Source organism: Mastomys coucha, unplaced genomic scaffold (genome assembly GCF_008632895.1).
Source record: "Mastomys coucha isolate ucsf_1 unplaced genomic scaffold, UCSF_Mcou_1 pScaffold19, whole genome shotgun sequence".
In the NCBI taxonomy this organism is placed as follows: domain Eukaryota; kingdom Metazoa; phylum Chordata; class Mammalia; order Rodentia; family Muridae; genus Mastomys; species Mastomys coucha.
In genome coordinates this window covers 21,921,069-21,948,642 of record NW_022196901.1, presented here as the reverse complement: position 1 = coordinate 21,948,642, position 27,574 = coordinate 21,921,069, and the positions used below count along the sequence as shown (strand labels likewise).

At 46.7% G+C, this 27,574-nt stretch overlaps 1 protein-coding gene across 4 annotated transcripts in view; it reads right to left on the bottom strand.

Annotated features, from left to right (window-relative positions):
* Dpp6 (dipeptidyl peptidase like 6) overlaps positions 1-27,574 on the bottom strand; it is a 933,905-nt gene that overhangs the window by 464,548 nt on the left and 441,783 nt on the right. Inside the window, exon 1 of one of the 4 annotated variants that reach the window (XM_031380238.1) lies at positions 16-455. The exons of the other annotated variants lie outside the window; for them this stretch is intronic. Within the exon in view, the coding sequence (XP_031236098.1) occupies positions 16-72 (57 nt within the window). The 5' untranslated portion in view covers positions 73-455. Of the gene's footprint in view, positions 1-15; positions 456-27,574 lie in introns of those variants that run through there. 4 annotated transcript variants of the gene reach the window in all.

The window sequence follows — 27,574 nt, the reverse complement described above, 5'->3', positions numbered from 1 at the left end:
CCCCAGCAGCCTTACCTGATCCTGCTGCTGTACAGATTTTCCTGAGGCGCTAGGCTCCTTGGCGGTGGTCATGGTCTGTCCTGGCACTCGCCACCCCAGAGACAGAAGGGGTTTGACTGTGACTTTGGAGGCACCAGGATCTGAATGGTACGGTGGGAAGGAGAGCGATTCTAGTCCATACTTCCAAAATCACCAGGTTTTTGGGGGGCGGTGGGGGAGGGAGCTGGGGAGAGCAGCCTAGTTTGCTCTTTAAATGCAAAGAGCAGAGACCGGCTCGGCAGAAGACGCTGCTGCTCAGTGGGGCTTCTCCAATTAGCCACAGCCTCTGCAATCGCCACAGAAACAATAACTGCTTAGCAACCGGCAATTGGCGGCTGGGTGTAGGCAGGGGCCCGAGTGATGCGAGCTGCTTCCCCACCGCCTCCTGTCCGCGGCCGCGCAAAGGCGCATGCTCCGGCTGTGCTCAGCCTGGCTGGGGCTGGGGCGGGGGCCACGGAGGGGCTGAGGCCGGTGGACGCTACAAGCTCGCCCAAGCACCAGCAGCCTTGTCACTGTATCCATCACGAAACCATCATGAATCCAGGTCATGGGGGCCCCCATTGCTGAGCTAGTTGCCTGCAGCAGTACTAGTCCTATGGCTCCCACCTGGGCAGGGGGATCAAGAAGGATGCAAGGATGCACAGTCTTTTTCACTATCCCTGGCTACAAAATGCAGGTGGTTAGGGGTGACTAGAGAGACAGGGCCTCCCTTCCATTTGCCTTGGTCTGTCTTTACAAGTCAGAAAACTCGCCTTTAGAGTTGATGAATCTATATCAAACGAAAATCAACCTGAGTCAAGAAGAGTTCAACCTGTTCAGTGCCCTTAGAGGTCACAGGCCTTCTGCTGCATCTGACCCTCAAGAGAAAGCCAGGCAGCATACAGTGCCCCAGGAACGCCTGAGGCCTGGGCCTCCATGTTGGACCCAGTAGGGGTTCCTACCAATCTGAACTCTTGCTTCCTGCTTCTACCAGACACAACTGGGTGAATGTTGCACCAGAAACTTAGGAAAGCAGGGTTGACCAAGGGGTTTCAGGTGGGGATGAATCCTGACCCAGCTGAGAGGCTTCAAGTTAGGCAATGCCAGAGGCCTTCCCCTTAGCCATGGCTCTGCTCTGTGCCCTCCTTCTGTGAACATCTCCTCAGTCCCTCATCTCTGCTTCTCTTTCCAGGCTCACAGCCCCTGGTTATAGGTAGCCACTTGCTGGAAAGAACCTGGCTACCTGATAATGTCACTAATGGCCACTAATTACATTAGGAATTGTGTCCTAGGGCCTGGGCAGCATTGATCTGATTTTGTAGTTAAGATTCAACTTAGCAGGAGTTGCAGAGACACTGTCCTGGAATCCAGCCCCTTCTGGAAGTCCAGAGCCCAGTCATTTTACACGAACAACAATCAATCATTGACAGGCCAATTCTAATTCTGGCAGAGGTCTGCCAGCTCTCCCACAGCCCAGACTCTGCTGCTCTGAGTGTTTGACTGGTTCTGACTCCAATAAGTTTTTACAGGGGACCCAATGGCTACTGACACTGCTTTGGCCAAAAGGACAAGAGAAAACAGTGTGGTGAGCTGCTTTGGTGAGCAGGAGTCTGCTTTGGTCTGTTTGTATTAAGTTAGCTGCCCTCCAGTGCTGGCTGTGACTTAAGAGAATGTAGAAACACTCAAGTTATTCACCATCACAGCCCTGTTAACCAAGTTGCTTAGATTCTAAGTAATTCAATGTTACTGAAAGGTAGGTTCAAAACCTCTAAGGGAGCCTCTAGAGGGTTGTTTAACCACCAGCTTCTGTGAGTGTGGAAGGTGCCTGCCACACCCTGGTTGCATCCCTGTTCTAGAAGCCACCATGGCACACTTATTCTTAGGGCCCAGTAGCAAGACAGATGAAGCCTCTGGAAAGAGGATCATGCAGGGGACCATCTTGGACTGCACTCTGGAAACACCTCAAACCCTTAGGATCTTAGTCAATCAACAACATCAGTAGCCCCTGCCTCAAACTGCAGTCCCAACACAGCCTGCCAACTAGAGTTTCCTCTTTAATCTAAGCTGACTGGAACAGGTTAAGTCCTGATCTGTACTATCTCAGGAAGGATTCATTGTTCTCCTCTGAGGCTGTGAGCTGCTTTCCACAGACAAGAACAACAGCACAGCCGAGAGCTAGCCATTGTCCTTAGGGACCACAGTCCAATGGGAAGTAGACCCCAGGGATGCTGAGTTATGCACCATGGGCATGTAGGAAACTCCTTCAGGCTCTTCCCATTTTACTTCTCAGTGAAGAGCTCAAAATAGTCTGATGCATCTAAGTTGAAGATGGTCATCATATACAATTTGCTGACATTTGAAAGATGACAGAAAACATTTCAAAGGGATTTCCTGCTGCTGGACAGGCCATGCCCCCAGGTTCCTCAATCCCCTTATCCATCAGCGTGGTTCTCAGGAGTCATTATGTGAAAAAGTGCAGGAGTGAGAATTGATGGTGGCAGGTTGATCTACACAGAACTCTGGGATTTTCTCTGGGGCTTGATCCCCACATACCACCTTTTTTGTACACTTGACCTTAACTGTCTTATGGGTGAAAAAGCAGGAATTTCTGCCTTCTGAGACACTGCAGGCAAAGCTATGCAAATTCAGGGTAAATCTTATATCCCTGGAAGGTTTCTAAAATATCCTCAGAGAAGCACACAGTGGTTGACCAGTGGAGGAGAGGGCTGAGACGCTTGCTAATGAACAGACAAAATGACTCAGTTTTACAAGATGAATACATTCTAATATCTGTGGTATAGCACTGAGCCTGGAGTCCACAATGCCATGCCACACAGTTAAAAACCTATTAGTGGGGTAGATCCCAGGAGTGTTTTTGCTACAGTAAGATGAAATGGGGTATATGTTGCTGATATTTTTCAATTAATCACAACTCCTTTGTAGGAGAAATACATTTTCTGGAGTCCAGATCTTTGCAGATTACTATATAGGCAGAGAACCTCTGGCCAAGTCAAACCTAAGTCATCTCATGTGTAATTACAGGTACTTTGTCCAAGTCTTCCTTCAGAAATGTTAACAGATAGCAAAGAATATGTGTGCCCTGCAAGGCAGGAAGGCTGTGCAGACCAAAGATGAGAACGGATCCTGTCCTTAGCAACAAGTGGCAGAACTGGCATTCATACCCACTTCTTTGACCTCTTCTCCCCCCACAAACGCACACACACTTGCTGGGCCTTTTAAAGGCATTTCCCAAGTGCCTGGTCAGAAGATAAACTCCACATTCTCCAAACAAGAGTTAGCTAACTCCTTGATCAAGATTGCTCCAGCTTGCTAGGCAGCAGGCAGCTTAGAGCGCCTTCCTAAAACCTATTTGCTATCAGGGAGAACCCAAAGTGAAGTATCTCCCAAGGCCTTTCCAAGGAACACCATGGAGATCTCACCCTGTGATCCCTGTGAGGAGCCCCCTTCTAGTCTGTAGGGAATAGTTTTCAAAGTAGCCAGTGAACACACATAAGAAAACTGCCCAGTGCCCTATCTGCTGACTCAGCATGGTGTTCACCAACTTGCATGTGCAGAGCCAGAGACGCCTCATTTCTCATTCCACTTCCACCTGGAGCCCTCAGATCCCTGAAGCCAGCCTTGTCAGATGGACTTGTGGGCCTCTAGCCACACTCTCCTCAAGACATGTGATTGGGCATTGGCACAGACACGGGTCAGGTTTGTTCATGGCCATGTAGACCTGGATCCCCCTGCTGAGCCCAGCAGTTCCTCACTTTTTCCCATACACCTACCCCACAGAGCCAGGTACAAGAGCTTGGCAGAAACCAAGCCTCACTTAACCAAGTGTGCACTGAGCATGCATCTTATACAAACAGCAAAAACTTCATTAGGAGGGATTCAGGAGGCAGAGACTTGGGTGCCTCAGTGGTGAGCTGCAAAGATTTTTACCACCTGCCAGAGAAAATTCTTCTTAATGAACTGTTTCCTGAAAAATCTAGATGACTATGGAGTAGCAGGTCTAGATGACTATGGAGTATGAAGCAGTCATCCAGGCTTCAAAGAAACGAATAGAAACGCACATATGCCACAGACACCGAAAACACTGTCAAGAGGGATGGGGCATGGCTAAGCCTCCTGATCACCATGAGCCCAATATCACTACTGACATCCTGTCTGGAACAGCTGGTCCTGATGGCAGAGCTGCCTCCTGCACATCTGGAAGACTGGTTTAGGTTTGACCTTGAGAATCTACTTCCTTAAGTGCCAACATTCTGTCCCAGGAATCACTCCACTTCTTTATGCTTGGATAAAGAAAGATGGATGGTCTGGACAGAAACAGGATCTGAAGCTTGGAGATCTGGGCAGGCAAGAATCACAAAAGAGGGACACAGGAAGTAGCAGCAAGTGGACACAAACTACCCAGGAGGGAGATCCCTGATAAGCCTAGCCTTGGGAAGAGGAGGGTCTGAGTGGCCAGGATGCTCAAAGCCCTTTCTCCAAGCTGGTGGACCATCCTTCTCCTGTATCTACTACCCATCTCTTACTGTGGGAAGCTGGGCAGCAGATGCTGAACCACAGATGTTCCCAGGAAACTGAAGGCGAGAGCAAAGCTGAACCCCAAGCGGTTGGCCTCACCTCAACCCTCCACAGGAGGGACACTGGGGCTTCTTGCCACCTCCCTGTTTTTGAGTTACTTCCTGGGAAGATCAGTTTCAGCATGTATGTCATGGCTTTGCCTGTTCTGTAGTGTAGATTCTCAGAGCAGGAGGCCTATGCCGAATTTCAAGAAGCCAGGCCAGACTTATTCTTCACATGCAAGCTTTGATCACCATTTGTTAGACTAAAAGATGCGAAATCTTCTCCTAAGAGTTTGGCTGGAGCCTCTTGAGCCAGGAGTGGGGAGGAGCTGCACCCAGGTGATTTGGGTTTGCCCTGTTCTCAAATTGTTTCTCTATTTTAAGAACAATAAGAAGAGCATAGGCCTGTGGGCTGTCCTTGGCATCCACAGTCTTGCAGACTCCTGTTGTGAATAAGAAACACCCTTGGCTTCTTTTCAGCTAGGAGCAAAACTTCTCTTGAGATCAGAAAGAAGAAAACAGAAAGAGGGAAGAAGGCAGGGGCAGATGGTCCTGGGTTAGGCCACTGGTGCTCATGTGCTGGCAGATGGTCCTGGTTAGACCACTGATGCCCATGTGCTCTGAGACCCACTCCTTCAAATCTGTTTCCTTTCCTGTAAGCAAGGGAGGAGAAAAGTCATAAGAAACTAGGAGCTCCTCATGGGTTCTCTCACTTTATTATCACTTTCTCCGACCTATTTGCACTTGATAGCAACCCTAAGATTGAGCTGTTTTAATCCTGTTTATAAACACAATAGAATACAGTGCAAATGGGTAGATCGACTAGGGCACACACCAGTAGTGGTAGAAGGTCTTGGGCATCCATCTCTATTACCTAACTTCCCACTCTCTGTGCTGGCCCCACATGCTTTACGTTATGAGTTCTCAAACTTACTGTCAGCTAGAAACTCTCTACCCATGAATCCAAGGTCAACTGCCAATGTCCTAAAAGGACATTGCAAGAGGACTTTAAAATCAGCTCACACTTATGTCCATGCCCAGATTTTGGATGGACCTTCCTAATAATAATGGTGTGATTCTTGCAAAACTTGTTTCAAAATCCTCAGGTTTCAGCCCTAAGACCATATATTCTCTTCTGTCTTTCCTGGCTGTCCCTAAATGAGCTCATACTTCTTATCACATGTGCATAGCTAGGGCCTGCTGGCCCCCAGGCAGGGTTGCATATGATGCCTGTCCCAGGCTGGATGTGACACTGCTGGGTGACCTTGGCAACAGCAGTGTGACAGATGCCTTGCTTATGATTTTTAATGGCTCTGACTAAAATTTCTGGGGCTGTTCAGTCAGCTCTGGTTTGGTGCCAGCTGTGGAACAAGCCCTCACACTGCTTGGGGGACACATGTCAGGGCTGGCTCAGCTGTCTCTACTGCTGTGCTGGGCACAATGGCACATCAGAAAGATGTCCTGAAGAAGCCCCAGGATGCGTCCTGTGAGGCCTTGCTTATGCCTTGTCCTTGCAGGCCTTATGCTTGTCTGTATGATTCCTGGGCAGTAATAACTCCTCGTGTTGAGAAGAATCTTTGTTCCCAGTGTAGGAGGATTCCCCAAAATTTATGGGAGATGTTTTATTTTTAGCATAAAATGATTTAAGAAGCAGATAGTTCCCAGAGAAGAAGCAGTTGACACAATCCTGACTGTCCCACTTTGCCAAGACACATCTGATTTGGGTTTGGAGATTTGTGCAAACTAAGGCATAAATGATGCTCAAATGAACATACTTAAACTTGGAAGCCCATGGAAGTAACAGGGATCTAAGGCATGAAAACATTCAACATGGGAAGCCCAGGAATCGGGTCGTCCTACCAAGGGTTCCTACCAATGCCACACATAAAGGCTTCCCTCTTCCATGCTCCTATCACCCTTTACTCCCCTGATCAAATGTCCTGCCTGCCCTCTGCCCTCTGCCCTCTGCCCTCTGCCCTCTGCCCTCAGAGGTTCACTTCCTCCTTTCTGTGCTTCCCTATTGTGCTTTCTGGGTTTCTGCAAGCATCACTGCTCAGCAGCCTGGATTCTAGGCCTTGTTTTGAATTCCTCTTCACAGGGCCAGGTAGGGAAAGTGCCATATACCCATGAAAGTCACTACCGTGTTGAAGCCCTAAAATCTCTCATTGGTGAACCCCAGTCCTTTCTCCTGCTAGAGTGTGTTCTCTAGGTCCTTGAAGGGCCACAGGGAACAGTCTATAAATAACAGAGAGAGGACAGAAGGAGGCAGCACTGCCTTGGCTGCCTGGGGAAAAAGGGAAGCAGCAGAAGAGAAGCAAACACTGGACTGACCCACCCAGAGGTGTCTACACTGTTGGCGAAGCTATCCCACATGCAGCCCACAGGAAGCAGCTGAAGGAAAAGCCTTGGAGAGGCTCGGGGATCTAGTCCCACTCCAGCCCCACCCCAGCAGTCAGCACTGTAGCTCCACTTTGATCTCCTTCATGATATAAACCATTAGGACCCATTATTTACAGTCCCAGGAAGCCTCCTACCTTACACTGCAGCTGCCCCACTCCTCAAAGGAGAAGGTAGCAAAGGAGGGTGGCCATCAGAGGGAAGGGAACTCCTTGTATGTGGCACATCAAAGAAGTAGCACATGTGTAAGGTATTCCCATTTTCCCAGCCATCCAACATGTAAGTCAGATATGAGATGACTTTCTTTTGAAAACTCTCTTCCACCAAAAACTATGACAAGTGGAAGTTCTCTCAATTTAGAGCTCAGCCTTTCCAATTTAACAGGCATGATGGGCTGAGGAGATGTTGGGTGAGTAAGCACTTGCTGTGCAAGTGTTCAGACTGGAGGTTAGATCCCAGTACCCACCAGGTAGCCACAGTGGCCAGTCTGCCACTCCAGTCTTAAATGCAAAGAAAGGAGGTCCCTTGAGCAAAGTGGTTAATGAGAACAAACACTGATGAGCTTTGGGTCTGATGAAAGACGTTGTGCATGCGTGTGTGCACACAGATGCACAGACACACACACACTCTCTCTACATACATGTGCTTACTCTAGCACCATAGAGTAATAGATGACATAAGGGAATGTTAGTCAGCCTTCTGTTATAATAGCAAGAACCTTGAGATAATCAGCTCATGAAAAAACAAAAGTGTTCTTTGGCTCACAACTTTTTGGAATCTTTAGCTTTTGAACATTTGATCCATTGCTTTGAGCCTAAGGCAGAAGGTGGAAGCTTGTGGCAAAGATAACTCATGGCTATGAATATCCGGCAGAGAAGTGGGATGAGAGCGTCATGACCTGCAAGGATGCATGCCTAGTATCCTAAGATCTCTTGTTAAATGCCCCTGTGAAGGTTCAACCATCTCTCAGTAATGCCAACTGGTATCGAGCCATAAACACATGGGCCTGTGGGTGGCAGTCTGGATGCAAGGTGTTAGCATTTCCCTCAGTCCGCCACAACAGAGCTAAAGACAACTATTTAGTGGGAACACAGCACAAGCAAATGGACACAGGTGGCATTCAAGATAATTGACAGCTGTCAGACTGTGAAAATGACTTTCTTCTTGCCTGTTGTGGCAACTAAAATGAAGAGAATGGATCAGGAAATCCTGTGGCCCTGGCTCCTAGTGAGGTCTGACCTTGTAAACAAGTATGTGGCACTGGAAAACTCTGCTGCATTCTACACAAGCCAGAGGGACAGTATCTGGCCAAGCCCTATGGTTCCACCCTGTCCAAAGTCTCATTCCTCTTCCTAAGGCTCCAGCTGGTTAGCTTCTCCTGGAAGCTCTGTGTGAACCTTCAAGCACCTGCTATAGCTCAGCTCCAATCACCACCCCTACACCCTACTCCACACTGTTTGACTTTCCCTTTCATCAGGCCCAACAATAAACTATACTACTACACTGAGTCAGCTTGGTTTTCCAGAAATGAAGGGCAAGCATCCAGCATGCATGGGGATCACAGTCAGATATGCTAAATTCAAACACAGGTCCAAGTGAGTGTCATGGAGCAGGGTGCCCAGGGTTCAGTCTAAGCTAGGCTGGAGGCATAGCTTAGGAAGGAGGCAGGATGGACCCAAGAAGCAGAGCTGACTCTACACCTTCTTGGTAGGATGCAAGATGGGTATCAGAGATGCTCCTACTTGTAAATGGTATCTTTGTGGAGATTTCAAGATCACAGTTAGGTTTTTTCTGCAATGTGGTTACCATCACTCATAAATATACTGGAAACAGGCACAGTTGATAGAAGCAGCTAGTACCAGCATTTAGGACCTACTGATGAGTCAGCTCAGCAGAGCTGTCCGAGTAGTAACTAGAAGGCAGGAAAATTGACCCAAGGTTCTTCTTCCTTGACCTCCTCTTCTGCCATCAGGACCTCTCATCTCTCTTCAGCTAAAGTGCAGTGGTCTCCTGATGTGTGTGGACTCCCATTGACCTGCTGCAAAGTAAGGGAGCCAATGGACTTGATTATACTGCTATGTCTCTGGCGGGTGGGATAGGCTCCTTGGCTCTAAACTTTTCATATCATCAGAGGAAATGCATAAGAGAATGTAAACATGTAAAAAACATCTAAAAATAATTGTTTGTTTGGTTCTGACTGGAGACCAACCTTTGAACATGATTGAGAGTGACTTCAGGGGTGTTTGAGCCAATCTCTGGACAGACATTTCAAGTGAAGAGATGAAGTAGGCCAACCTTACCATTTCCCTCAAGAATAAGATTTGGAGAAGCCAAGAGTAGATTTGTTCAAGACCATGTTCAGTGACATGGGTGAGACTGCAGGGACAAACAGGGCAGCCCAAGATGGACAGAAACAGATATTAGCAGTGATGACTATATACCACAGGCCAAAGGAGGAAAGTGGATTGTGTGGAGAGAGGAGGGGGAGAAGAGACAAAGGGGTGTCCCTAGGCCCATTTCTGGGGACTTCAGTGTTACAGTTGCTTCCTTGAGCCAGAGATTAGCAGATGTCAGCTTTGCTATACAGAGTGGAAAAGACCAAATTAAACCAGCTCTGACCTGTGTTCAGGGGAACATGCAAGTCATGAAGGCTTTCCTTTTCAAATGCAAGTTGGTTACCAATTTAATATCAGCTGGGGATGATGAACAGGCCAAAGGTCACTGTATAAATCAACATGTAAGGATTTCCAAGGCTTGCTCATGTCAATGAACTCTCCATGTGGAATCAGAGGGAATCTGGGGACGTTTGTGGCTGCAGCTGAATGTATCCATTGAAAAGACAGATTTAGAGTTATCAAAAGAGAGAACTTACTTCAGGCTAGTTACCTTTATTGCTTTTTTCTCATTTCCAAGCTTATACTGAACACCCGTTACATGCCAGCGATAGGTAGGATTGCTATGGATACATGGAATGACTCTAAGTTTGGTGAGGGGATAAACAAGGAAATAAACCTAACTTGTCTGAGTAGCACTATGGTAGGTGTAAGCAGAAGTTTGCCAGTGACAAATCACAGGGCTACCTGGAGAACCAGATGAGGACCATCAAGTGGAGTGGCCTTGAACATGAAGGCCTTGGTTGGCACACATAGCAAGGCCAGTGGCTTAAGCTCTGTGTGTGACCTGCTCAAAGTAGGGTCAGTGTGGCTCTGAGGATGAGAACATTTAACTTTTAAAGGGCCAGAGTCTTCTCTGCAGATAGCTGAAAGGTATTAGTGTGAAGTACCATGGGTAGAATGACCATTTGGAAAGGGATCATTGCAGAGAGTGGGAAATGGTCTGGCGAGGAGATCTCAGTTTGGGAGTGGACCAAGAAAGATAGAAGGAGTATCTGCATTAAAACAGAGGAGAGGAGGAAGGGAGAGGCTCGGGCTTCATTAGATGTAGGACCATGAGCAGCAGCCTGTTTTCTGGTTGAGCTAGGTTTAAACCCTGGAGACCCAGCAGATAACTCTGCAAGACATGGAAGTTTGCCAAGTTCCCAAACACCAGGCTCCTGACGGGAAGCCCCAGCTCCATAATTCTGTGGCCATCAGTCACTGTGCAGCTCACACCTTCAGTGCTCTGGTCCTGTTCTTCTTTATCAGTAGCCTCTGCTCTGCTTGCCTGGTGTCCTGCTTTCCCCTCCCTCGTTCCTCTGCAAGCTCCTCCTTCCTGTGCTCACCACTGCAGTCCTTTTCTTCTTCACACTTTTGCAAAGGGGGTGGGACAATAGTTAAGGTGTTACAAAAGGACCAGCCTGGCAACACACTCCTGTTTTTAAAATAGGACACTGGTATTGGTGTCACTAGCATGGTCCTGACATGTGTGTTCTCTGTGCAACTCTCTGTCATTCTGTCTCTGTGTAGCTAGATCTCTTGAAATATCCAGGACTAGATTAACTCAACAAACACAGGAACATGTGTCTGATGATATTTTTTCACTAAACTATAGCAAGTGCTCACAGCAATGTCTGATGTAGGTAGGAACTCTCTAAATATCAATGGAGGTGTTTGCAGGCCCAGAGTTTTTCTTTCTTGTCACTAGCAAACTCTGCAAGGCAGAGGCTTCCACGTGCTCTCCGAGGCTGAGCTCAGGGAACTGCATAGACACAGAAGAAAGTGGGTCTTCTTAGAGCTGCCTGGTGGACAAGAGAGACTGAATCAAGAGCTCATGTCCATTTGGGCTGCAGAGATGGTTCTTCCTGTGTAGATAGTCCTGCCTGTGTAGATGGTTCTCCCTGTGTAGATGGTCCTGCCTGGGTAGATGGTTCTCCCTGTGTAGATGGTCCTGCCTGGGTAGATGGTTCTCCCTGTATAGATGGTCCTGCCTGGGTAGATGGTTCTGCCTGGATACATGGTCCTATCTAGGTTGGTTCTTCTGGCTAAATTACAAAGGTTCTGACAAATCTTTCTTAGAGATCTCCCTCAATAAATAGCCGCTGTCACTGTTGAAGTTAATGCCACATGTTCTGCAGCTGCTCACATGAGGGCAAAATTCATTCCAAGGCTCATTCTCAGAAGCAGTCACTTATTTACCCAGAATTCCATCTCAAGGAGAAGGTGCAGAATAGACATTGGGACTGGGAGATGGACGGGAGCACAGTCAGAGGAAGGACAAGTCACAGTGGCTCTGGCTCTATGAGCCATCTGCTCAGATACTGGCGACTGCAGGTCACTGTACTTGCACAGGCTGCATGCCTCTGAAGGCCGGCAGGCATGGGCACTTGTCATTTTTTGCATTCTCTGTTAAACAGGAGGAAGCTGCAGGGTGGAGAAAAGATCTGTCCTACATAAGAGGAGGATGAAGCCTGCATCCATTAGGGATGCCAGTGAGAGATATCCTCTCATGTGTTCTCAGAAGACGAAGGATCCTGAAGGTGACAGAGCAGGATTCATTCCAAAGTCTCTATACCCTCCACAAACAGCACCATCGATCAGAAACCAAGTATTTATACACATGGGCCACAGAAGATGTGTGAAATTAGCTGCTCTTCCAAAGCTCATGGACAGTGGCTCCACCGGCTGCCTGTGTGCTGTAGTCTCTGAATGATCTGCTATGGCCTGCGGCACTTGTAGCTGTGTCCCCAGGCTTAGTGTCCACCCTGGGCATGCAAAGGCAGCAGCCCATGAATTAAGCATCACAACATGATGTCTCCCATAGCAATGGTGAGGTTCGCAGAGATGATGGAATTGCCTGAGGCTGTGGAGTGAGGCGGAGTCTAGCTTCAGACCAAATCTCTTTCTGACCAAATCTCTCTCCTTTCACACTCTTTAAAATGTAAGTTCCCTTATCTGTTCCCTGGTTTAGGAGACATCGGACCTGCTCTTACTCAATGTATGGAATTATGACTTGGTTTTAAATATCTTCCACCTGTATTTGAACATTTGGGCCCCAGCTGTGGCAGTATTTGGAAGGATCTGGAATATTTGGGAAATGAGCTACCTAGAAGAAGCAAGTCAGGAGGGTCAGGCCTTGGGGTTTCCAGCCTGGCCTTGTTTCCTGTCCCTCTCTATCTCCTGTTCCATGTAGGTGCAAGCAAACATTCTCTCTCACAGTCCCATTGTCACCATGGTGAGTTTCTCCTGACAACATGGCTTCCCTACCTCGATGGACTGTGTGCTCTCAAAAACAAATGCTTGCAGGGACTAGAGAGATGGCTCAGTGGGGAAGAGAGCTTGCTGCGTGAGCAGGAAGAATTGAACTCAGATCCAAGCACCAGTGTGGAATGCCAGGCATGTCTGAGCTCATATCTCCAGTACTGTGGGCAACAGAGACAGGAGGACTACTGAGCTTGCTGCCCACCAGCCTCACTCAAGTTTAGTGAGAGACCCTGATTCAAAGAAATGAGGTAGAAAGTGATACAGCGAGACACATGATGGCCTCTTCTGGCTTCCGTGTGCACACACATACACTCTCACACCCAAATAAACAAACAAATAAGTAAAAACATATGCTGTTCCTTAAATTGTTTCTTGTTAGATATTTGGTCACTGTAATGAAAGAGTAACTACTACAGTATCCAAAGCCAGGAAACACCATGCTGGCAAGTACACATTAAAAGAGAGAAAAAGAAAGAAAGTCATGCTGTAAATTAATTCTGTTTTCCTAGAGGTTCAGTTCAGTATGACAGGAATAATAGATGACAAAGGGGTTTTGAGAGTATGAGAGTAAATGAGTTTATGAAAGTACTCTCTCATGCTTCCTGTCACCAGTGAGTGTGTCAGGGTAAAACATCTGGAATTTGCCTTGTCTACAATTCTCTCCCCACAGACCGTGCTCTCCCCACAGACTGTGCTCTCCCCACAGACCGTGCTCTCCCCACAGACTGTGCTCTCCCCACAGACCGTGCTCTCCCCACAGACCGTGCTCTCCTCACAGACCGTGCTCTCCTCACAGACCGTGCTCTCCCCACAGACCTGCTCTCCCCACAGACCGTGCTCTCCCCACAGACCGTGCTCTCCTCACAGTTCGTGCTCTCCCCACAGACCGTGCTCTCCTCACAGACCGTGCTCTCCCCACAGACCGTGCTCTCCCCACAGACCGTGCTCTCCTCACAGACTGTGCTCTCCCCACAGACCGTGCTCTCCTCACAGACCGTGCTCTCCCCACAGACCGTGCTCTCCCCACAGACCGTGCTCTCCCCACAGACTGTGCTCTCCTCACAGTCCGTGCTCTCCCCACAGACTGTGCTCTCCTCACAGTCCGTGCTCTCCCCACAGACCGTGCTCTCCTCACAGTCCATGATCTCCCCACAGACCGTGCTCTCCTCACAGACCGTGCTCTCCCCACAGACCGTGTTCTCCTCACAGACTGTGCTCTCCCCACAGACTGTGCTCTCCTCACAGACTGTCCTGTTCCTGTTCCCATGGACAGTGCTCTCTATATTCTGAACCATCAAGACTCTGCATTCAGTTAGTTCATTCACATCAGGAAAAACAAGGAATTAAACAGAATCATCTCCACCCTGTGACAGCCAGAATTTATTGCATGGTGACTGTAAAAAGAGTGGCCTGGGGAGATGACTCACTGCACAAGCATGAAGCCTGAGTTTGCATCCTGAGAACTCATGTGCAGAGCTGTGTGTTGTCGCGTGGCTGATGTGATGCTGCATGTCTGTAAAACTTCAGCAGGTGGTTGTAGGGGGTTAAGAGGGTTGGGGAGACAAACATATTCCTAGGGTTCACTGTTCAGCCAATCCATGAGCTCCAGATTCAGCAATCAACAACAACAGGTGAAGAGTGACTGAAGACATGCAGTGTTTACCTCTGATTTTATACATAGCAACCCATAGGAACACCTACACATCTGCACACAGAAGTACACACATCCACACCAAGAAGTCCATCACATACACATACATACACTCCTGCATATCTGCACACACCTACATCAAGAAGTCTATCACACACACACACACACACACACACACACACACACACACACACACACACACACGTATGCTTTTCTCAATGTCTGTTGCTCCCTATGAGTTTATACTGTGTTCTCATATTTTGTAAGGTACTTCCTCAGAGAAACTTAACAACAGCTACAATTTTGCAATACAACAAACATGTCATTTCAATAGACAATGTGGTCACAACTATGTTCCCAACACACTGGAACCAGTGCCAGAATTCCCAAAGCATCTCTATCACACTAAATACAATATTTTTCCACATTAAACAATAATTTATATCTCCTCTCTCTTTGCCCTGATGGCTTCTAATCTGCCTTCTGTCTCTATAAAGTTGTTTATTCTAGGTGTTTCATACATATGGAATAGTACAATATTTGTCCTTTCTTGTCTGCTTTGTTCACTGCGTATTAACCTTCAAAGTTTATCCATCTTACAATGTACTATAAAACTCCTTTCACTTTTTCTGGCTGAGTAATATTCTATAGAATAGATATACTACACTTGTATGTTTCTCCCTGTTGGCCATAGTTTAACACACTGCAATAAGTATTATTTGTGATTCTCTGAGCATCTGTTTATTTGTTTGTTTGTTTATTCTGGGGGTTCTTGAGCCATTTTTAATTTTAGCAATACAATTGACTGACTAAAGTTCACAGGACTCATACACTTGTTCAAGTTTCAAAGCTCTGGAAGGATCCAGGAGAATTTTCCACTGCTGGGTCTATAAATGAGAGAACATAAATACCACCACACAAGTGCCTCATGGTTCTCTGGGACACAAATTGGCCTGGAGAGCCAAAGAAGACGAAGTTTGAGGACACACATTCCTATTCTAGAATGACAAGATGAGGGGGGCTTCTTGGTTTGTCTTCTTCATCTGTCAATCAGAGGAATCCTTCCTGCCGTGGCTATCTGACATACATAAAATAGTGATGGAATAAGACTTGGAAACACCTAATCACCAGAGAGCCTGTCTGATGCTTGACTTCTGAAAGAGTTATCCTGATGCCAGATGCTTGCAAAGGGGAAGCCATGATGAGATCTGAGACAGAGACCTGTGTTCTCCATGATGTGTGACATGTAGTGTGTATGCATCCATGACTGTTCTGCTCACCCCAACCTCAGAGAACATAGGACACCAGGACTTAGTTTATAGTACTCAGCTATATATACTTTGATGTGGTATATCAGCAGGACTGGCCTCCATGTTTAACCCGGTGTATGCTGCATTAGTACCCAGTGCCTGCTGGTCACCGAGATCCCCATGTTACCTTGGTTTAAAGAGACTATATCATACCGACGGCCTATGATTTTGCTATTAGTTAGCTCAAATGGAGAACGAGCTTAAGGAGAGGAGTTCTACTCAGTGAGATTGTTCAAAATGGAGCCCCGGCTAATGTGCTGCCTTCCAGATTGGTCAGTCCATGCTCCCTGATGATTGTGGAATGAAGACAACCATGCTGGCCCTGTCTTGGTCTCATGAGTAAGTGTTATCTTCCTGGATTCCCAGCAGTTACCCTCCAGGTATCACATCATTTGTTCTCTCTGTGTGTCTGTGTGTGTGTGTGTGTGCACTCATGATGTGTATGTTTGTGTGTGTATATGTAGGTGTGTAGTATGCATCTGTGCATGTGTGTATGAACATAGTGTGTGTATGCATGTGTGTGGTGTGTGAGTTTGTGCATGTGTTCTCATAGTGTACATCTGTGAATGGATGAGTGTGCATGCACACGCATGCATATGGAGGCTACAGGTCAACCTTCAGTGTCATTCCTCAGGCCCTATGCACTGGCTGGGAGCTTGTTGATTAGATTTGTTTGCCTAACCAACAAGACCTTCTTACAAGTGTGATCCATCACACTTTCCTTTTTATATAGGTTCTGGGGGCTGACCCCAGTTCCTCTAGCTTGAAAGGCAGGTAATTTTTTTGACCGGGCCATTTCACCTAAGTCAATTATTCTTAAAATAAGTAGGTGGCTACATCAAGTGACTATGTGACTGACAGGTGACTTTGTCAAGGTGTGGTTGGTAAACTGAGGCAAAGAGCCTTGCAGCACATTGTCCAAGCTCACATAACTATGTGGGGCAATGAGATGTGTACAGGCAGCCTGGTCCCCTGGCAGAGCACAGGCTTTGTACCCCCGTGACCCAGTAGGTGTCTTCTGCCTGCAAGAGGGTGACATTCTGCAGATGTTTGGCCACTCTCCTTGGGCCCCTGGCTCCTGAAGCAGCCACAGCCTCCCACACCACCTCCCTTCCCCTGCAGAGAAGTGTGTGGCCATAAGTCTTGTAGGGCAATGCCCCAAGATCCTGGTATTCTGTCTGGACTCCACCCTCAGTTACCTGGCAACAGCCAGGTAGGCCCGGCCCACTCTAAAAGGGGCTGCTCGCCCCTCCTCTCTCTCTTGCTCTTACTCTCTTACTCTCGCCCCCTTGCTCCCCTTCTCTCCGCATTTCCTTCCCACTTCTCTCCACGTGGCCATGGCCGGCCTCTACTTCTCTACTCTCTCCCTCTCTCTCCCTTTATACAACAAATGCCTTAAAGCCATGGACTGCCTCTTCTCATCAGGATCTGCAGTGCTGGAGCAATGGAACAGGTCTTTCTCTAATGCATGTCTAACCTCCTGCAGGAGGCCTCTCTGTGTTTCCACCGAGCCAAGCCATCTACCCCAGAAGCTAAGGACTCTCCTCCTAGCCAGAGCGCTCTCCTCCCTATTTTTCCTTTGACTTGGGCTAGAACCCACCCATGGGCCCACATATAGTTCTCAGCTCTTCTGTGGCATTCCAACTGTGTTTCCTCACCACCCGGAGCCAGGGCCTACAGCTTCTCACAGCCTAATGCCTGCCTGGAGGTGGCCTGGGGTGCGTACAGTCAAACTTCCACCTCCCGCCTCACCCAGGGGCCCAAGCCCTGGGCCGGACCCCATTTTTAACCCACACAACTATGCCAAGTCCAGCATACAAGAGTGATACAGAGCTCATCTCTATACCCTCTCCCTTTCTGTCTCACATGCTAGTGATCTATAAGAGGCAACCGGGAACTCAGAGAGCAGAGTCAGTGATGAGGGACAGAAGAGGCACTAGTCCCAATCCAGTGAGGCCTGTCTGTGGAGATAACTTGGTATTCCAGAGCAGGACTGGACTGGAAGGAGATTGCCAGATATCCCATGATGCACTCATTGCCTCTGAGAGTAAAGAGGGAAGTCACCCATGTTCTGAGCCTGGACTGATGTGATCCTGACCTGGATGTCATAGGAATGTTAGCATTTGGATGTGGTCCTCAAGAGTCCTAGTTCTCTCTTATTTAATCTCTCATTTCAACCAGACATTTATTATAACTTCTAATCCCATTGGGAAACCAGTTGGTATTGATCTACCAAGGCGCTCAGGAGATGTTTTTGTTCAGTTTTCCTTCACAGGGAAAAGCTGGGGCAGGTGCTATCCTTCTGATGTCTAATCAGCATTTATACATTCCTTTTCCAACAGAGGAGACTACACATGAATGGTCTGGGCAGGAAGGTGCCAGGCTGCAGATCTGCCCCTTTTACCTGACTCTGTGGAGGAAGCAATACCCAAGTTTAAGGATGCATTGTCCATAGTGAATGCATCTCTCCTGAGAACTTATCAAGGAGGAAACAGATGTGAAAGGGACATGGGGGCACAAATCAATATAAGGTACAGCTGCCTCTGCCTGTTACCTATGTACTGTTTAAGAAAGTCTCTGTGTAGACTGCTCAGGACTTGTGCCCTTTCAGATAGCTGAAAGATGACCCCAGAGAACGTACAGTCATTGGGCTGGGCAGCTGAGAGTTCAGAATCTGGCACAGGGGCCTCCACTGAATGAAAACTATGGATGGCCCACTTTTTCCAGGCCACACTAAGGTGCTATAGAGGCATAAAAGGTCACATTATAAGTATTTAGAACACAACATACTGCCCCTCCCAAGCCGTCACCAGTGCTTCATGACCACTTGTTTATTGGAGAGGCCAGCCTGGAAAGTTTGAAGTATTCTACTGCCAATCAGTTTGCCCCTCCCATTGCCCATTGTCATTTCCTCCCTAGGCTTTGCCAGGAACACCATTCAGTGGGGTCAAGGGCATTTGGTGTTTCCTCTGATGGGTATAGTCATGAGTCACTGGAAGTATGTAAGAAGCATACTCCTGTATGAGTCCACTTCCTGTCCAAGAAGTACATATGCCAGAAACTGTGTTTGGACACCCAGAACATACTCAAACGGCACTTAGTTCAAAACATTACCACCTTGCAGAACATCCTGTCCATCTGATGGAAATGGACACTTGGGCTCTGCAGATACACTGGATGCCTAATGGTTCCATCAGGATAGGTGTGTTTACCATGTATGCTGTCACTCTGTGAATCTGTACACTTGAGACAAGGCAGGTAAGAGATAGGTGTGTGGCTCATAAACAGTCTGGGAGCAAGGAAGGACAGAAACTGCAGGGGAGGAAGGGAGGGCATGATCTGCAGGATAAGGACACCTCTTAGCGGATGCAGCTGTTCATCAAGAGACAAATTCTGACATTTAAAATCTGTGCTACTTAACAGCTATCTAGTGGTCAAGTTTCTTAATCTGCTGATTCATGTTTTGTGAGAATCTGCTTCCTTCTGGGACAGTTGTGAAAGCTATGCACTGATACAGATGGTTCTTGACTTAAGATGGGGCTATATTCCAATAAGCTGACCATCAGCTGACAATCCTCTAAGCTGAAATCCACATGTAACCTGCCACCCTGGTGAAGTACCATGGGTTGCCTCTGAAGGGAGGCAATGTAAGGAGCTCAACAATGTCAATGTTGTCATTTTCATGAGAATGATAAACATTTTTTTCAGAGTAGAAAATGAACATATTCACTATGAATATTAATTAAATCTAATTGTAAATTAAATTAGCAGTTAATTAACTATTAATAGTTATAATTGTGGTCATTATCTATTAAACAGCAAGTGCAAGTTTTGCATAGACATGTTGTGCCAGATCCCAGCATCAACGAGCAACATCCTCAGCATCTCATGAATAAATGATCTGCAGCTCGAAGGGGCAAAGCACAGAGCAGAGCAAGTGTCGGTCTAAGCTGCAGCAGACTCTTCCTGTCTCAGTGTGCATTCCTTCCGTCCTGGACTCCACCAGGGGTTCACCATGGCAGGTGACCATGATGCCTGGAGGGATACATTTACATGTAGGTTCATGTTTACATTTCACTCTATCACAACAGAGCCCTGGTATTGGAATATTTTTATTTATTACTATTATTATTATTATTATTATTATTATTATTATTATATATTTTTTGGTTTTTCGAGACAGAGTTTCTCTGTATAGCCTAGGCTGTCCTGGAGCTCACTTTGTAGACCAGGCTGGCCTTGAACTCAGAAATCCGCCTGCCTCTGCCTCCAAAGTGCTGGGATTAAAGGCGTGCACCACCACTGTCCGGCTGGAATCTTTTTAAAAAGTAAAACAGATAATGTAAAGAAAACAGGAAGAATTGAAAGCAGGCTGACAGCAATGGCTTCTCTGTACCAGAACAGTTCCTTCCTGTCACATCTAGGAGATAAACAATTATTTAATGTTGACCTAGGTTAAATGTAACATTCCTTTGACAGTGTCCTACTGACTGTTCTTAGCATTGACTTAGCATTACATCATGCTCTAAGCTCTGAGTGGGTGAGGCATGGTCCCTCACAGGAGACTTGGAATGGTTTCATGTAGGGATCATTTCTTCTGGAGTGATGGGGTGTGAGTTTTTATCTACACGTAGATCCAGTGAGCATAAATGGCCTGGGCAATTGGGTTAGGAGAGAGCTGTATGGCTTGCTCTTCACATAGCTGACTTGCCAACCCCAGGGTGGTGGTGGGGGAACATCTTCCCCTCATGCCTTGCTGCTTTTTAGTTGATATGTCTATGGACTTTCTCATGAGGCTCTTTTGAGCTTAGAAATCAAACTCCTGTCACAGGGATGGAAAAAGATTATGCAATTATATGTAGCAGCACAGCAAGAAAGAAACTCAGTGACAGGGCTCTAGTGGCACAGTCTTGTGCTCTAAATGGTTCTACTTATGTAGGCTTGTCCTATAAGTGACACAGCTTTTTCTCCTCATGATACTAACATGAAATGCAGCCTTGGGACCACAAAACCAGTCACAACATTTGATGACCTCTCTCTCTCTCTCTCTCTCTCTCTCTCTCTCTCTCTCTCTCACACACACACACACACATATACACACACAGATTTTATGTGAGCTGTACCCTCAAACAGTAAATCTACCATTCTACTCACCACACTCCCTCCAAATTATCCATAGTTCACACATCCAACTCATTTACATGAATACACATGACATGTAAACACACGTATGGACACAACACATGCCTGTACACACATTCTAGACACATGGAAGCATATTGTCTTAGTGTTTCTATTGATGTGATAAAACACTATGACCAAAAGCAACTTGAAGTAGAAAGGTTTTTTTTTTTTTTTTTCCAGCTTATAGTTGTGGTCTCTCAAGAAGGAAAGTCAGGGCAGAAACCTTAAGGCAGGAGTTTGACATCAAAGCCATGGAGGAATGCTACTCACTAGCTTGCTCCTCATGGCTTGCTTAGTCTGCTTTCTTATAGCACCAAGCCACCAGTGCAGGGGTGGAATCATCTACAATGAGTTGGACCCTCCCTTATTAATCATCAATAAAGAAAATGTATCACAAGTTTGCCTATAGGCCAATCTAGCAGGGACCTTTCTCAGCTGAGGGGCCCTCCTTCCAAATGACTCTAACTTGTGTTGACGAAAAGCTAGCCCATATGCAGACCACAGACTTTGTAGATAAATCTTTCTTTTAAGGACTGTAATATGATACCATTGAACATATTTCAGAACACAGCCAGGGCACTTAAAATCTGGAAACATGTTAGTGGAGGCTGCAATGAACAGAATGAGTCCATTTGTAGGTGTATTAGTCAGAGTTTCTATTCTTGCACAAACACCATGACCATGAAGCAAGTTGGGGAGGAAAGGGTTTATTCGGCTTACTTCCACATTGTTGTTTATCACAAAGGAAGTCAGGACTGGAACTCAAGCAGGTCAGGAGGCAGGAGCTGACAGAGAGGCCATGGAGAGATGTTCCTTGCTGGCTTGCTTCTCCTGGCTTGTTCAGCCTGCTCTCTTATAGAACCCAAGACTTCCAGCCCAGGGATGGCACCACCCACAAGGGGCCCTACCCCCTTGATCACTAATTGAGAAAATGCCCCACGGCTGGGTCTCATGGAGGCACTTCCCCAACTGAAGCTCCCTTCTCTGTGATAACTCCAGCCTGTGTCAAATTGACACACAAAACCAGCCAGTACTGTAGGCAACAGTTTTGACAGTATAAAATGCATATCTGTGTAAGTTCGAGGTTGACTGCTAAGTAGTCACACCTTTTTTTAAAGGTTGTCTTGTCATTTTTGATTATGTGTACATCTATGGGTGTCTGTGTGCAGGTATGTGCTCATGTGAGTGGAATGCTCATGGAATCCAGAAGAGGGCATTGGAGCCCCTGGAGTGAGACTATCCCCTGGGAGTCCTGGGTACTGAATCTGGCTCCTCTGCTAGAGCTGTACTTGCTCTTAGTCTTTGAGCCATTTATCCAATCCAAAGAAACCATTTCTTGACCGTCAAATGTTCTTACTTGCACATAGTTTCAAGCAAGGAATAGACAGTAAGTCTCATGCTAGAGCTATGGTAAACACCATCTGTTCACACTTGTGAGACTCTGGGTTAGGACAGTGTCTACGGTTCATGTTTCTGCCATGCACTTTCTTCAGGCTGCTTGTGCAAACAAAGCTGTAAGCAAATTTCTTAAAAAAAAAAAATCTCATCCAATAGCAAGAGAAAGCCATTTGGAAACTTCTAGAATGTGAAACAATCTCTCACAGCACTTTAAGTTGGATTTTTCTGAGTAAGCAAGCTTGTGAATGGCTGAGATAACTCAGTACTTCTCAGTTTGGCTTCTTGCATTCACTTGGTGGCTTCAGTGGAGAAGCCCTGCTTGCTGACCCCTTTCACATACCCAGGATGGACCATCTGCTTATTTCCTCACCCCTGTTTATTCATTTTATTATTGTGAATCTATGTACATGTTTGAATGTTTGTGAGAAAGAGTGTATTTGTGAGTGTGTATATGTGTGTTAGTGTGTGCATGAAAGTGTGTGTGCATGTGCTTGTGTGGGGTGTATAAATATAAAAGAAAAAGAGACTATCAGTTGAGAGAAAGGTGACATGAAAGGAGCTGGATTGAGGAATAGAGGGCAGAAAGTACAACTAAAACATAAAAAGAAAGAAAAGAAAAAGAAGGAAGGAAGGACGGAAGAAAAAGTTGAGCTCTCACAGCTAACTTTACTTTCTGTTCATGTGTATCTGTGAGGAGTGTGTGTATGTGTGTGTGTGTGTGTGTGTGTCTATGTGTGTATGTATCACATCCCAAGAACCTGTGGGGTGGAGAGTATACTGGTGTAGAAACAGGTTGTCCATCTTTGTGAGGCATGAATCCTACACTTGAGGATCTGCCTACTTGCTAATGTCTACTTGAAACCTCAGTATTGATGTTCCAAGTGGCTTTGAAGTCATTCGCAGACACACTGGAAAAGAGTCTGAGTCCCAGATGCTTCTCTTCCCAGTGAGGACAATAAGGTGGCACTCTGTTTTTTTGTGTCAGCAACACTGGAAACTAATGTGTTTTTATAGTTTATTTAAGGCTACATTTTCACTCACATTTTGTGTTTTTTCTTGGTCATTTTGCTGTTGAAATAGCTCCCAAGTGTGCTTCTCAAGAGCAACCTACTATTCTTAAGCATAAGAGGGTCACAGTGTGAGCTATGGGGAAAATGTGCATTTAGGATCTGCTTCACTACAGAATGACCTATGGTGTTTCAGCTGTGAGGTCAATGGTAACCAATCTGTGGAGTCAATCAGTCTCTTTATACAGAAAAACACACCTACAAAGGTTGTGTGCTGATATTTTGATTAAAAGTGGTATGAGCTGAGGTCTGAGAAATCCTAGGTATGCATCCCCAGGAGCAATAGCTTAGCAGTGTGGTGGTTTCAATGAGATGCTCTCATATGCTTATGTATTTGAATTCTTGGTTCCTAGTTGGTGGCACTCTTTGTGGTGACTTAGGAGGCAGGGGTTTGCTGGAGGAAGCACCTCACTGGGAGTCATTGGGTATGACTTTGAAACATTGAAGACTCATGGAGTTTCCAGATAGTTCTCTCTGCTTCATGCCTGCAATTCAAGATGCAAGCTGTCAGCTTCCATCGCAGGCCAGCATAACTGTCTGCCACCATGCCTTCTCATCAGGAAGGTAAGAAACTTGTACCTGTGCTTGCCTTGCCTTCAGGACTTGTACCTCCCTAGAACCACAAGCATAAATCAAATCTTCTCTCTATATACCATCCAGGACAGAATGAATTACTTCATTGCTGATGAGAACTGTATGTAGTTCCACAGTGAAAGCAGTTAGAATGCCCTGCCTACCCCATGACTAGTCCCTCCTCTTAGGCCCAAATCTACTTCTTGTGCTCACCATCCCTAGTTTTTAATTAGTACTGGCAACTGAAGGAACTTTCCTCTTCCCCAACCTCCTGTGAACTCTCCCCACTGGGGCTCTAGATACTACCTTACTCCTGAGAAGCATGCTAGCTTCAGTATCAGGAAGACTGAGCCTGAATTCAGGCTCTGATGTTTTAACTAATATTGGTGGTACTGTAGAAACCAGTCAGTCTTTCCCCTCATGCTGAGAGCTTCTTTCTCCTCCTCCTCTCTCCTGTTTCCATAAATGCACTGTTGGACTTCACACAGCTAGTTTGAGAGGAGCTGAGACAGAGACAACTTGCCCCATGTGATTAGAACTGTCAAATGGACTGGACTCAAATCCCTACAGATCAGAAGACGCTGGGACAGAAAGATGGCCAGCAACAAATGTTGACTGCACCCACCCAATATACAGCTGTGTTTGAAAACAGGCATGAAGTATATCTGCTCAGTGAGGGTTTATATTGCTGTGAAGAGACACTATGACTTTGGCAGCTTTCATAAAGAAAACATTTAATTGAAGCTGGCTTATAGTTCAAAGGCTTAGTCCGTTATCATCGTGTAGGCAGACATAATGCTGGATAAGGAGCTGAGAGTTCTATATCTTGATCCAGGTAGCAGGAATAGACTGAGCCACAGTAGGTCTAGCTGAAGCACTTGAGACCTTAAAGCCTACCCCCACAGTGACACACTTCCTCCAACAAGGCCGCACCTACTCCAGCAAGGCCTCCTAGTAGCACCACTCCCTGTGAGGTATGGGGGCCATTTTCTTTCAAACCACTACAACTTTTAATGGCTCCTGGAGGCAATGGGGTGAGAGAGCCCACAAAGAACCATGTGAGGTGGTGAGTTTACTTCAGCACAGCTCTTGGCTGGAGAAAAAAAAAATCAAAAGTCCAGAGACCATAGTACAGGAGGGTCTTCCCTAGCCCTGATGGTGGGACGGGTTCAATAATGGATGAGGATGAGGGGCCTGTGCAGAGGGTGGGCTGAGTGCTGCACAGGAGAACACCACAACTCCCTTTGTTGTGGAGAGCCACAGCTGCTACCCTAAATATAGTGCCTGGCCTCTGGCCAGAGCAGAAAGCATTTCGATAAACAAGCCCTTATTTGGAAAAGCTGAGTGCCTCCAGTTTGTGATGCAAGCTGGCATGATTTCCCTCAGCCTATTATGCTTTGCCACATAGCCGATGCTGATTGGGACCAGGGAGAGTATTTAACCCGCGAGTGCTGGGGGCTGGGAGAGAGAAAATGAGAAATGAATGAATGATTCGGTAGTACAAGGTTCCTGACTAAACTGCTTGGAGAAGAGTTCATGGTCGCCTCCTTATTTCCACTGGTCAGTGAGGCGGCGACAACTGGTGGCCCATACGGGGACATCTTCTACAGCTCAGAACTTCTTGCAGACAGGGCAGTCAACTGGTAAGTTCCCAGGTAAGGTGGGACAAAAGGGAAGGACCTCGGTAAAGAGGCAATAAGGTCTCCGGAGTGGAGCGATAAAGTCCTGTTAAGGGCAAATCAAAAGTGATAGTCTGGGGAACTCGCAATCTTGTCCCATGTTTGTTGCTCTTAAGGAGCTATTAAAAGCAAAAAAGATAGAATTGAAGAGAGAAACCCTAGAAAGATTTTTGTCAGAGGTAGATATTGCTGCCCCTTGGTTCTTGATGTGGGGTCACCTGACGCTGCCCAGCTGGGATGAATTAGGGAGAGATCTGGACTTCGCCTGGGAGGAAGGAATCATAAAAGGTGGAGGTCGACCAATCTGGAAATTGCTTAGGAGCTGCCTGGAGGATAAAGTGTGTTATAAAGCAGTAGAGAAGGGACAGGAAGCATTAGAGCAACTGAAGGAAGAGAGGTCAGCAAAGTCTGAGAAAGATCAGACTGATGAGAGTGGCTCGGACTCTGAAGAGGAACTTGAGAAGTTAGTACAGAAAATGGAGAAGTCCACCATTAGGGTGGAGCCCACAGGTCCAGGGCCGCCTGTATCCTTACCTCCCCCCTATAACACTGCCACTTATGGTACTTCCTTTTGTCCAGAAGTTTGGCGGGAAGCTAGGGGTCAGCATTGCTTCTCTGTGTTTCAAGATGCCCAAGGGCAAAGGTTTCATGAACCATTGGATTTTAAAGTCATAAAGAACTTGGCTGAGTCAGTCCGCACTTATGGTATAACTGCGGCATTTACTGTCTCCCAGTTAGAGGCTCTTCACAGATACTGCATGACTCCTTCTGATTGGATGAGCACCGTGAGAGCTTGCCTTTCATCAGGTCAATATCTGGACTGGAAACCCTTTTTAATGGAATATGTCAATGAACAGGCTGCTGCTAATCGAGCAGCTGGTAATCCTGCCTGGGATTTGGATATGCTCTTGGGACAGGGCAGGTTTACACAGCAGCAAATTGGATATCCACTGTAGGTGTATGAGCAAGTTAGTATGCTTGCTACAAGAGCATGGAAGTCATTGCCTAACAAGGGAGAAGTTGCAGGAAATTTGACTAAAATTTTTCGGGGACCCATGGAGCCCTTTTCAGACTTTGTAGCTAGAGTGGTAGAAGCAGCTGGAAGGATCTTCGGAGACCCGGGTGAGGCCATGCCGCTGATTAAGCAACTAGTTTATGAGCAATGTACCAAGGAACGCAAGGCTGCCATAACTCCCTACAAACATAAAGGACTTGAGGCTTGGATGAAAGTATGTAGGGAACTGGGTGGTCCATTAACTAATGCAGGCCTTGACGCTGCGGTTATGCAGATAACTCAAGGTAACAGGCAGAACCTGGGTACATACTTTCAGTGTGGGCAACTGGGACACCTTAAAAGGCAGTGTCCCAATAGAGGAAGAACAGCAGAAACAGGGGCTATGCAGGACCGCCCAAAACAACCTGGGTTGTGTCCAAGATGTAAAAAGGGAAATCATTGGGCCAATGAATGCAGATCAGTGAAAAATATTAATGGACAGTCACTTACTACAGGCTATGGTGGAGCCAGGCCAAAAAACGGGCAGCAGGGTCCTCACCTGCAGGGTCCGCAAATATATGGGGCAATGGAGAGCGAGCCAGAGGGGAATTGGCCAACCCTGCGGCATCCCAACCAGTGCAGAGAGCCACTAAGGGGAGCGCAGGATTGGACCTCTGCTCTACCACCAGACTCATACTAACCCTTCAGATGGGCGTTCAGTTAATAGAAACAGATTTCCAAGGTCCACCCCCCCAAGGGAACAGTGGGGTTACTAATTGGCCATTCATCATCAGCATTAAAGGGGTTAATTATTCATCCTGGTGTCATAGATCCTGATTATACTGGGGTTGTTAAGATTATGATTTCCTCCCCCTGAGGGATTGTTTCCATCTCCCCTGGGGATAGATTAGCTCAGGTTCTTATTCTTCCCAGTTGTCATGAAATGTTTCCATCACAAAATAAAGAATGAGGAAAAGGAGGGTTTGGTTCTACGGGATCAGATGGAGCCTCTGTAAGCCTACACCTGGATCAACACCCTCTTTTGGAGATAAGAGTGGATGGAAAGAAAATTTTAGGGCTTCTTGAT